At 42.5% G+C, this 12,333-nt stretch overlaps 1 protein-coding gene across 2 annotated transcripts in view; it reads right to left on the minus strand.

Annotated features, from left to right (window-relative positions):
- Positions 1-230: 230 nt before the first annotated feature.
- slit1a (slit homolog 1a (Drosophila)) overlaps positions 231-12,333 on the minus strand; it is an 89,716-nt gene continuing 77,613 nt past the window's right edge. For both annotated transcript variants that reach the window (XM_051125524.1, XM_051125523.1), the window contains 12 exons: positions 10,897-11,060; positions 10,542-10,666; positions 10,365-10,462; positions 10,098-10,237; positions 9,428-9,521; positions 9,178-9,315; positions 4,658-4,886; positions 4,192-4,322; positions 3,851-4,005; positions 3,241-3,529; positions 2,941-3,152; positions 231-2,836 (listed from right to left, as the gene is read on the minus strand). In XM_051125524.1, the coding sequence (XP_050981481.1) occupies positions 2,598-2,836; positions 2,941-3,152; positions 3,241-3,529; positions 3,851-4,005; positions 4,192-4,322; positions 4,658-4,886; positions 9,178-9,315; positions 9,428-9,521; positions 10,098-10,237; positions 10,365-10,462; positions 10,542-10,666; positions 10,897-11,060 (2,014 nt within the window). In that variant the 3' untranslated portion in view covers positions 231-2,597. The remainder of the gene's footprint in view (positions 2,837-2,940; positions 3,153-3,240; positions 3,530-3,850; positions 4,006-4,191; positions 4,323-4,657; positions 4,887-9,177; positions 9,316-9,427; positions 9,522-10,097; positions 10,238-10,364; positions 10,463-10,541; positions 10,667-10,896; positions 11,061-12,333) is intronic.

Raw genomic sequence — 12,333 nt, forward strand, 5'->3', positions numbered from 1 at the left:
AATCTTTATAAATGTTAGAAGTGCACTGCTGAAATGCATTACAAAGACTGTGAACTGTATAGTACTGAATTGTGGAGTTAGATCGTTCAATAGCTTTTCCCCATCGTCGTGTTCAAGAGTTTTTGAGCTGGCCTGATCATAATTCAGTTTTGCTTTATGGGTGACAACCAAGTATTTTGCTGCTTAAACATTTATGTGGTTTTGATAAAGCAGACATAGACACTTGTATAATCACACATTTTAATGAATGAAAAAGGAGGAAGTTCAGTAAACATTTTGGTGGCGCTACTTACATTCGGAGTAACTGCAGTTAGTCAATGTAACTATCAACGTAACATCAGAAGAATAAACAGCAAGAGCTCTTAAATGTTCTATATGCAACAGCGACAGTATCTTTCACAATAAAGTTTCTTGAGTTCATGATGCGATGGTTGTGACTGGCACAAGGTTAGCTCAGACCCATGAAATCTACAGAAGAAGTCTGTAACCCTTTCCAATGATTCGTCAGCACTGAAGCGATGACATTGACATGAACTTTCGTTCCCAGTACCTCAATGTACAATAAGAGCAATAAGTATCCACAAAAGTGTAACAAAACAGCTTGACATTCTGGAGAAACCAACTATGTGGTACAATGAATGTATGGAGGGTTAGATTACTGCGAGTCGTTCTCAAGTAGTAAGCGGGTAGTTTCTTTTGGTCTGCACGCTAGTAGCGGCTGGGGCTATTGACTCGCTCTTTAATACGAGGACTGGATGCTAACTACCCTTATTAAATGCCTTATCTCAATGACCTCTTTTTTCCTCTTGGCTTTACTCACAACTCAAAATCAGCATACTCGTAAATGAAATTTCAGCTTTCTATCTGGAAAGGCCTTAAAATAAATAATTACAAAATCAATCACAAAGATATTTTAAATGAATTAAATGTGGTATTCACATGGAAGACAACATTTACAATATTATTAAAAAAAACCCTTCCAAAACAATCGACACTGGATCCTATTACAATAAGGCTAATAGTTATCTATGCTTTTGGCCAGTTTCAAACCACTGTAGCCTGTATAAGCAAAGTGAATTAAATGACCGAATAAAACACCAGAAGTCACCAAATTTCACACTGCCGTTTGATAGTAAAATCCCGAAAACACAAATTTATTCTTTAACATATAAAAATACTATACCAAAATGAAATACAAATATATATTAGAATCTGTTAAGCTTTTCTGTATAAAGTGAAGGTCTAGGGAGTTAGGAAAAGGAAATCAAAGCGAAAACAAACACCCACCAAAATTAAATGAAATAAGCCAAACTGCACTTATTTGTGTTTTAATTCTAGGACGATGTTCACGGCAATTTGCAACAAACCTTCATGAACGCAGTAGCTTGCAGAGGTAATACTGTAGGAATCAAAAAGAGAACGTGGTGGAATCTGGGAAATTGTTAACGTCGCGTCAGCGGGAGATGGGAGAATCGTCACTTCTAAGAGGTGTGTACAGTGTTGTGGTCATAACCCATAGTCATATTGTACCCCTCTAACAGTTTCAACACTGACCAATATAAAAACTGCAGTGGCGTTGCATATTTAGCAGTGTTTGGATAAGCGATGTTCTATTTTCTGCTCAGCAGTACTAATATTAACCACAATCCAGACGTCACATGACAATGAGCATGCATCTTAGGAAACGGTGTGATGAGATCTATCTAGCGCTTGATTTCGGCTCTCCCTTACATTCTGTAGAGTTCTCTGTTTGAGGTAATGGAATGACAAACACTATATGGAATAGATCGAATGGATCCTTTTGCTTGACTTTCGTTTTCATCAGCTATCTCCATCTATCGAAAGTCGCCATGTTGTGAAGAAGCTCCCCTCCGACAACGGAACTCTATGTTATGGCACCAGGAGCGTCGCAGAGCTCTTCGCACGTTTGCATGGAAGGCTGCTGGGTATTTTTGGCCCCCGTGTAGTTTATTAATGATGTCATATTTGCAGTGGATCTGGGGCAGGGACACATGGAAGAGTCCTGTGTGCCACCCGTAACACAAAATGACTGGAAATATCTGCTAAGAGAGCATGACGTTCCATGCACATCTTGTTTCGCACGTTTTATTTTACCAGCATGTCTCCGAGGATGTACTCTTCCACACAGATATATCATACATATAGTTCTTTTCAGGCATGGTGGAAATGTGGATGTTCCTTCCATCACCATTACGGAGCCTTATGTGCTCAAATACACGTCCTGCACTGCAGAGAGAGTCAAAAAGACCATCATTTTCTTCGAATACGTGACTACTGTCCTGCTTTTGGGCTGAAACAAGCCAGGGGCCACCTCGCTCGCCTTCCTCTCAGCAGAGTTGGTGTCATTTTACCTTTCTGAGACCTTACGAAAGGACAAAAAGGGGTTAAAATTTCAGGCTGTGGTGGAAATAGAAAGGGTGGGGGGTTGGGTTTTGGGGTGGTAGTGGGGGGGCGGGGGGGGGGTATGTCTCTGTATACCCAATGAAAGATGATATCTATTTCTGTTGACTTTTTGTGATGGCTCTTTCTGCGGTTCTGTCAGACTGTGATGAGGTGGTGATGCTAGTGGTTGTGTTCTACATGCACCCCACGCAGCCACACTTGATGGTCTTTTCAACCTCCTCACTGAAGGATGTGCCATCGCTGCACTCGAAAGTGTATTTCCTGCGTTTCATCCTTTGACTGGCGCAGCAGGAGCCGGTGTCGCAGGTACCGCTGCACTCCACCCACGACACCATACGTGTGGTCTGACAGATGGCGTAACCACGCTGGACCTGGTAGAAGTCCCGCACCGGCTCCCCGTGGCACTCGGATTCTAAAACAAAGATCAGATTGAAAGTGGACAATTACTAATCAAATTCAGTAATAGTATTGACAATGACCATGTGCCTGGCTTGGGTTGTGCTTCTGTTTTCTTACCCTTGTCACAAAACTCTCCAGTGTAGCCCACCTCGCAATGACAGTAGGCATCTCCTGTGTCAGATATCTGACAATGACCATGTTTGCATTGTAGCTTTCTGCATGGATTGAAGAGCTCTTCCTGCTGGTTGCACAGGGCACCGTGAAAACCCTCTTGGCATTCACAGCGGTACGACTGCATGTCCATCGGAATACATCTCCCGTGGACACACCTGTGTAAAACGAAGAAGAAAGAAATTAGAGCATTACTTGTTGCACCCTGGTCCAATCTGAATATTTAACTCAAAGAATTTGACTGACTTGCTGCCCAGGCACGGGTTCGCCAAAGGCTGGTCACAGTGTTGCCCACTCCATCCGGGCTGGCAGTGGCATACGGGGCCCGTGGCGGTGTTGGGTTGGCAAATGCCATGGAGGCAGTATATCTTTCGGCAGGGCTCACATCCAGGGACCACACCAGGTTTCATCTGGGTCTTGGTAAAGTCTTGTAGCTCATTATTGATGTAAAGGTTCTGAATGCAGCCATGAAAACTGGAGCTGTTTTGGATCTGCCAGATGCGGGGAGCTGTGGGGTGGACGCTGACCGGCATGCCTGATTCAGCAAGAAGATGTTGTAAAAGCACAGTTGGGAAGAGACCAGTGGTACACATGTAGCAGAACACTGATAAATTCATATATAGCTAGGTTCTATAAATCCTGCTCCTGTCTTAGGTGGACTGTCATACACAGTTTATCTGCAACTCTGATCATGGTCTTTAGAATTACTGGACAATTACAGGTAGACAGATTTTTATGTTATTTTTTTTAATTGAAATCACCTACAGTTTGTTTGGAAATTCATGGGTGCACTGTGGACAGTTTTGTACAGTTATGGTAGCTGTGATGGAGGCAGATATTTGTGGTGCACTCCTACCTCCCACATATAATGGAGCTTCTCCCCTCAAGGGCTGCACTTTACCAAAGCTGTCCATGGTTGTCGGGATACCACCATCTATGGAAAGGTTCACCATCTGGTCAAAGGTCACCAGTTCTACTGTGTGGAACTGACCATCATTGATGGTCTCAGTACTGTGGAAAACAAACATAAAAGATACCTGATGTGAAATTTAAATTGTATTGAAGATTTGTAACTGTTTCATTTGTAGTCAGCTGCTGAATGGGAAATGCAAAATGACCTGATCTTTTAAAAATTAAATGTAGTGATCTGTCAACATCCAATTTGTATAAAAAATACAGCTTAAAACTCCAGATCACCTGTAGATTGCATGACTTTGTTGGCTGCCAGGGTCATAGCTGACTTTAACATGACCTTCATGAAGCTCCACAGCAATGTGGTCATTGTCCCCATTGTACAGAAGAATGCCATTGTCTTCTGCTGTGGACACCTGAGAACAGAACCAAAATAGATCCATTATCAGTCGATGAACAGAACAAATCTAACTGGAGTGTCCACCTAGTTTGCCAATGCCAAGAAATGGACTTTATCGCTACACTGCTGATAATGTACCCATTATAAAGTGCCCCTACTTAAAATTTACTAGTGTATTCTTCAAGCCATATGAAAAATGTTATACAATAACACTGACAAACTTCATCCAGTTTTTGTTTAAAGCAGGGGTCACCAAACTCGGTCCTGGAGGGCTGGTGCCTCTGCAGGACACCGGCCCTCCAGGACCGAGTCTGGTGACCCCTAGTTTAAAGTGTGAGCTTTGTTGAATACCTGTAGTGTGATGTTAGCCTGAGGCCAGTTCTTCAGGTCACTCAGTAGCAGGTAGGAGTCTCGGTCCACAAAGTTGACACTGACCAACTTTTCACAGCGTGGTCCACCAAACCCTTCCAGGCACTGACACAGCGCATGGCCCCCCCGCTCCACACAGGGGGCATTGTTTTGACAGTCAGCCAGGTCACAGAGAGAGCGTGGCGTAGATGGGACTTCACAAAGCTGTCCACTGCAGACAAAATGTTTCGGGTCACTTTTGATAATCTCAGATGTAATTGGATTTTCTCTTAAGCATGTTCTTTTGCTGGAGTTAGCATCTGTAAGAGAGACTGCATGACAAGAGGCACACACTGCAATTGTGTGGGTCTTTCCATCTCAGTCTGAATCACTGTTGTATATAATGTCAGACAAATAATCAAACAATATCTTAAGATAACAACACACATAAAAAACACTATTGGAACCCCACAAGTTGTTATACAGAAAGGCTGTAGACAGCCTAGACCAGGGGTGGGGAACCTTGATCCTGGAGGGCGGGTGTCCCTGCAGGGTTTGGCTCCAGCTTGCCTCAACACACCAGCCAGGAAGTTTCTAGTATGCCTAGCAAGAGCTTGATTAGCTGGTTCATGGGTGCCTAATTGGGGTTGGAGCTAAACTCTGCAGGACACCGACCCTCCAGGACCGAGTTTGGGCACCCCTGGCCTAGATACTTGAAGCAGGCACAAAAAAAGACTCACAGTGTCATCACCAAATAATCTAACCTAATAGTTAGATTTTAGTCCTAATAACCAGGACCAAAAATTACTTAATTTCATCTGTTGGACCCATAATCTTGAAAGCACTGCCCACATGCTAAGCCTAGTCTTCATCACTACAGCCTGGTATAATGACCGCATTACTGCGATCACTGCCCTGATCCACCTACCAGTCTCACACGGAAGCAACTCATTCCTTACCTAATGAGGACAATACATATTTTCCTGACTAAGAATCATGGCCTCAGATATGAGGCACAGACCCTTATTCCACAGTCCAAGTGTCACTTAAGGTCACAATTAATAAATGCCTGGATAGGTCCACACCTAGAAACACTCAGTTTCTCTGCTGTTTCTTGAGATCCTATCCATGAATGTCACAAACAGCATAGGTGACAATCGGACAACCTTGGTGGGAGTCCAACACCGCCTAGGAACAAGCCTGACTTACTGCTGAGAATACAGACAAACCTCTTGCACCAGTTGTTTAGGGACCAGATGTCATGCATAAGTTGCTCCAGTACCCTATACTCCCATAGTACCCCCCAGAAAAACCCTGGGGATGGAGTCATAGACCTTTTTAAAGTTGACAACTTTAAGCACTTTTAGACTGCATAAGCAAAATCTCATGCCCCCTCTAGGAAAGTAGATCCACACTCTTTCAAGTGCAGCGTTGTTCCTCCCTCTTACCGAGGTCTTTACTGGCTTAGGCTTTTCCATAGCAGGCTAAGAAGTGTGATCCCTTGAGATGAACCACCACACCCTTCTGCCAATCCTCAAGTGCTGCTCCTGATCCCCATACAGCAGGGCTGGGCAACTTTGGTCCTGGAGCACCACTGTCCTACAAAGTTTAGTTCTAATCCTGTTGCTGTACCCCTACTGCATGGTACAGCACAGTATGGATTGGTACGGCTCACTTTTGGGGGGTTTCCACTGTGTACAGTACTTGGTACCTGGTACATTTTCTGTACCACCTCGACTGAGGTTCCAAGTGAGCTGTACCGTTACCAAAATGTGAAGTGTTAACCCTGCTGATAACTGATTAGCTGGAGAGAATTGAACTTTGCAACACAAGACACCAGACCCACTAGATTTAAGTCAGTACAGCATTCAAACACTACTTTTTTTAACAACCCAAAAATTGCTTCTTTATGGTCTGTTGAAGAAGTACAGACGTTCCTCTTGTTTATCGCCAAGGAGCGGATCCAGTGAGAGCTTGATGCGGTGATGTGTATAATCCCGCCCACTCTAAAGTGGTATTAAACTGCAGTGGAAATGCAAACCGAGCTGAGCCGAGCCGAGTCGTACCACACAGTGGAAAAGTGCCAAAATTTGTCCAGCCTTGCTATACAGTGCTGAACAGACACATCAGCCATGACAGCCCAACAACAAACTTCAGGTCCAGATGCTCCTCAAAGTGTTCCTTCCACCTCAAGACAATATCTCAGCAGTTCCTGGCCCTAATAAACAATATCCTGGATCAGACCATGCCTCCCCTGCATAAGCCATCTGTTGGTTAGAATGGCTTTTCTGAGCTCTTCCAACACCCAAGTTTTTTCTTCCACAACTACTGTCTACCAATGTGTCCCCACCGACTCAATGTCTCCAGCCTCCCTCAGGATGAAAGGAATAACTCATCTGAAGGTGGGAATTAAAGATCTTCCGGACAAGAGCCTTCACCAAACATTCCCAGTTCATCCTCAAAATCTGTTCAGGTTTCCTGGTTTTGTCTGGCAGCCTACCTTCCATTGGGATGGAACGCTCTTTGTCTGGCATATCACCTGGGACCAATTTGCCTAATGCTAGTACTAAGGCTAGCTCTCAGGATTACTGTCACTCAAACCCCTCCACCACAGTAAGGAGGTGATACATGTGGGGCCTGAAGTTATGTGTTGGTGTATTTTAAACTCTGCAAACTCTGTCCGGACCACACTTACTTCATTATGATGCGAACCAGGGGTGCATTTCCCAAAAGCATTGTTAGCTAACTATGGTCGTTAAGTTCCACTGAACCTTTTTTGTAATGACAGAACTTGCGACCATAGTTGCTTCCAGGAAATGCACCTCAGGAAGAAAAGCGCTCTTGCGAACGATGGAGTCCATTGTTTTCTTAATTTTGTGGTTTATTATTTTTGGGATGCAGTGACACACGGCCCTCACAGATCTATTGCTTTTGCTGCTCAGAAATTTTAACGCAATCATGCTGCATGTATCAGAAGTTCTGCGCTCGGGTGCGGTTAACGCTCACACCACATCCGTATCACGCCCGAGCCCAACTGAACCGTGCTCTGTCCAACCTCTTCTTAGCGAGCCAGGAGCGGTCCTTCTGCATGAATTTGTCATAAAAGTTGATCTGATCTTCAAGTCACAAGTTGTTCTTGATAAAAACATCAACATCGTTTTCAAGTCCTTAGACTGCTGTGAAGCAGTTGAAGATTAATTAAAATTTTATAGCTACAATGCATACTTTTTCTTTTCACAACTGTGTGTAATGAATATTTCCCACTGATAGTTTCAGAGTTTCAGGTATGATTACCTCAGGTATTGAGATGATTTGTTGAGAAAATGCCATCTAGGATCATGGCAATGACAGATTGCAAAATTAGTTCCCAAATGATCTGTATCTGTATATTTCGGAGTAAGAGAAAGAGTAAAGCCGCTTTTCCACTGTTGGGCCGAACCATTCTCTTTGCTTAACCGTTCCGTTCCGTGATGATCCGGGCCAGTCAGCACAGATACGGTTTCATTTTCCACTGTGGTGCTGATAACGGAACTCTTTGGAATGTAAATACAAATGCGTCAGTGTAATTGTAATGTAAACAGCCATATGGACAATGATCAATTATTTCTGTTTTTGGGATTCCTTTTTTTTTAAATCTGATATTTACTCAGTTAAATAACAGAAAAAAAGGACACAACTCTTGGCGCAAAAATATAAAATAAACAGAAGGCGACGACAGGTATAACGTTACCAACAAATGCTGAGGGGATACCAAATTTTTTTACAGTATTAATGCATGAGCTATGAACGCAGCGTAGCTGTTTACTTGGCTGTGATCAAATGGCGCACTTTCGCTTAGCGCACACACTCTATTAGAATGGTCCAGGCCGAGAACGGTTTGTAATCGTGCCGTGCCGTACCAGGCTCAGGTGGAAACACAACTGGAACCATACCTGACCGTTCTAAGAACCGTTCGGCCCGACAGTGGAAAAGCGGCTTAAGAGAAAGTTGAGCTTTTGCTCAAACACTCAACTGGGACAACTTTTATCCAAGATGACATATTAACAGGGAATACCAAAAGCTATTCATACGGAGATGCATTAGTAACATGAAAAGTGCACTCTGGCGTATGGATCACATGTAACAAATCGTTCACTTCTTCACATTTTGAGTCACATAAAATCCCTCCAGAATTAAAAGTCTGCTTAAGTGGTGTCTGCATGTTGTCGGACAGTGATGAGAGGTGACAGGGCAATCTCCCTGAATCTCCCTAAATGCCACACTCCACAGTATCACCGCCTGGATAACGAGTACTTTCTACCTCCATCACAAGAAACTCCAAGGAACGTGATGTGGCACTGTGATTAAAGTACACTGCTAAGAAACTGGTCACCAGTTGGCAAAATGTCTTCAGTTAGTAGCAAATAAAAACCAGTTGTAAACAAATACACTGACATTAGTTTCAGTCTATCAAATGACTACTGATGAACTGGGGTTCACTCCAGAGGTATTAAAATGTAAATATAATGGTGTATAGGACTGACCTGTAGCCTTTGGGGCAAACGCAGGAGTACCCGTTAACCTCATCCACACACTGTGCCCCATTCTGACACCTGTGGTCCTTACAGTCGTCATAGTTCACGCTGCAGTCATCACCCACATAACCAGGTGCACATATACACCTAAATCAAACACACATGTACGCATCCATTATAGAGCTCTTAGTAAAGATTTAAACATTTGGTTAATAAAAAGGCTGTTATTTGGCTGCTAGGTTAAAGGAGATGTGGTTACTTTGGTCCGGTGACTGTGATGAAGCAGGTGGACTGGTGTTTGCAGGGACTGCGAGCAGAAGCACACATGTCCTCCATATCCTCACACATCTCCCCTACACACACACAAACAGTGCAATCTGTAAGTCTAGTGTAATAACAATGTGCTTACAAGAATTTAAGAGAAAAGAAAATTTGGTAGCACTTTATTTTACAGCCCTGTTCCACATGTGCAGACTATATACTTATTATGGTCAATAACTGGGTAATAACTAGGTATTAACCCTGAACCTACCCCTAAACCTAACTTTAACCCATGCAGTGACCTTAAATTACCCAGTACTTGCTTAGTTAAGTACATTGTAAGTACACATACTGTAAAACAAAATGCAACCGTAAAACTGTTTGTGGTAACACTTTATTTCGATAGTCCAGTTTAAACCTTCTACTAACTTTACAACTAATTGTCAACTAGACTGTCTGCTTAATATCTGTTTACACTTTGTTTTGATGGTCAGACATTGACTTTGTAACTACATGTTAACTTATTCTAACCCTAACCATAACAGTTGACATGTACTGTAGTTGCAAAGTTACTTGTAGTCAGTAGAATGTTTGAAGTGGACTATCGAAATAAAATGCAGTTTTGATTAAACAAAAAATGTATTTGTTTAGTAAGCAGTAATGTGTACCTGTGTAAAAAGGGGCACATAAACACGTGTAATTGTTGATCCCGTCTATGCAGGTTGCTCCGTTCTGACAGTCATTATCTTTACACTCGTCAGTGTCAGTGTCACATGTGGGGCCTTCAAAGCCTGCAGCACATGAACAGCTGAGAAAACACAAAGACATGATTTTAAATGGGGATCAATCTTTCTAAGCACTTTCTGACACTTTATTGTATGCTTTAAACCACTTCACGCATTAATAAATGATTAGGAAAATATGTTGACACCCACCTAAAGCCTTCATCCTCTTCTCCAGACATGTGGCACGTTCCTCCGTTCTTGCAGGGCTCACTGACACAAGCGTTGAGCGGCGTCTCGCAGTTCTTGCCCTGAGCGTGAAAGGAAATGTGTGAACGTTTCATATCTGTCTGTCAGGATTCACATTGCTCATGTGTTTTTTGTGCTCACCTTAAAACCCTCTGAACATTGACACCTGTAGCCGTCCGTCTGATCGGCCTCGCAGCTGCCGTGGTTCAGACAGGGGTTAGACATGCACGGGTTACACTTTGCTAGTATAGCAGTGTCCACTTCACCTGTAGACACAGAAACACGACCCTTACTACTCGTGACCCTGACAGACACACAATAAAAGTCTCTCAAAAAACATACATACTGTATTACAAGGATGCACGACGGGAATCTGAGTGTCTCTGATAAGATGCAGGGCAGACTATGAGTTTTGTGGTCTACAAAACCGATGCATTTCATGGACTTTTATCTTCATCTTTTATTGTCTCATCGTCATTCCACTCATGCATCTTACCTTGACATTCAAATCTCTTTGCAGGGGTGGTGAGCAGTAATTTTCCCTCCATGCCGTGCGGTCCAACGCAGCGTGCGATGCCAGGCTCCTTGTAGCCAGTTTTCACCCAGTCGGAGAGCCAGCGCAGGCGGCAGTCACAGTACAAAGGATTCGCACCAATCGCCCTGAGAGCAATCACACATACTCCAGTTAAACCAGCATTTAAAAATGTAGAATTTTAGACAGCCAAAATGAGATGCATTAAAGGCATGTATTTGAACAATCCCCGCCTGTGTATAATGTACAGTACACAGCAAACACGAGTACATAGATATACTTCTGTTTCTTAATGATCGCTACTGCAACTCATGGAAAGATGAGAATTGAAAGTGACTGAATACATCTTTAATAAAACCTGAAAAAATGTCATCCCTACCTGTAAAACAAGTCAACCGGGCAATTTTGCTTAAATAAATTCTTGCAAAAATGAGAGCAATGTTGAATACATTTGTAAAAAAGGTGTAATATTCTAGTGCATAGCATGTCCTCCATAACTTTAAAAAAGTGCTCTAACCATTCTTGGTACTGAGTGTGCAAGTTTACAACAAATGATCACATCTATCCTGGAGGACGTCTTCTTTAAACACCCTGGTCTTTAATGGGAAGTGCTGCAAAAATCCTCCACAGCTGCTCAAAAGTGTTAAAGTGGGGTAAAATGCTTGTCCACTTCAGGTTTTTCACCTGGGAAGAATGTGTATAGTCATTGTCATCTTGAAAAAATGCCCAACAACACAGGGAATAAAACTAAATGAAGGCCTGATTATATCAGGAACCTTGTAAGAAGTCTATTGTTTTTGAATTTCTTGGTAATCCTCCATCGTCATTCTCTCCCAAGTGGTTCCATTATTGTCAGCATTAGACTAGGATTCAATAGGCTATATAACACTTTGAATTGTCAAGTAATTACTCCTGAACCAAAAGTTTTGGTTTAACATTCTTGCGTCAAAATTTCCTGTAACTTCCACCAGAATTTGGTGACATTTTATTTAGCGTTGCATCTACGTCAACTAATTAGTAGACTGTCTGCTTCATTTCTGGTAACAGACTGACTACTGACTATAAGTAACTTTGCAAGTACATGTCAACTTATTCTAACCCTAACTCTACCTGTCTACTAATACTCTACTAACACTCTAATGAGAGTTAGTAGATACGTAGGCGCAACGTTACATATAGTCAACAGAATGTGTTTTTTTTTTTTTGTAATTTTCAGGAGGATGTACTCATTTTTGCAACAAAACATTTTGATCACAGTTTCCTGAGTACTAAAAGGAAGCCAAATACGTCTCTTTGTAAAGAGAAGGAGAAACTGTGAAAACGGAGACGTTTCAGACAGGCTGTACTCATGTATGCTATGTAGTGTGTTACATCATCATTACTGCTAGATGGCGCTGTAGA

Source organism: Labeo rohita, chromosome 13, assembly GCF_022985175.1.
Source record: "Labeo rohita strain BAU-BD-2019 chromosome 13, IGBB_LRoh.1.0, whole genome shotgun sequence".
NCBI lineage: Eukaryota > Metazoa > Chordata > Actinopteri > Cypriniformes > Cyprinidae > Labeo > Labeo rohita.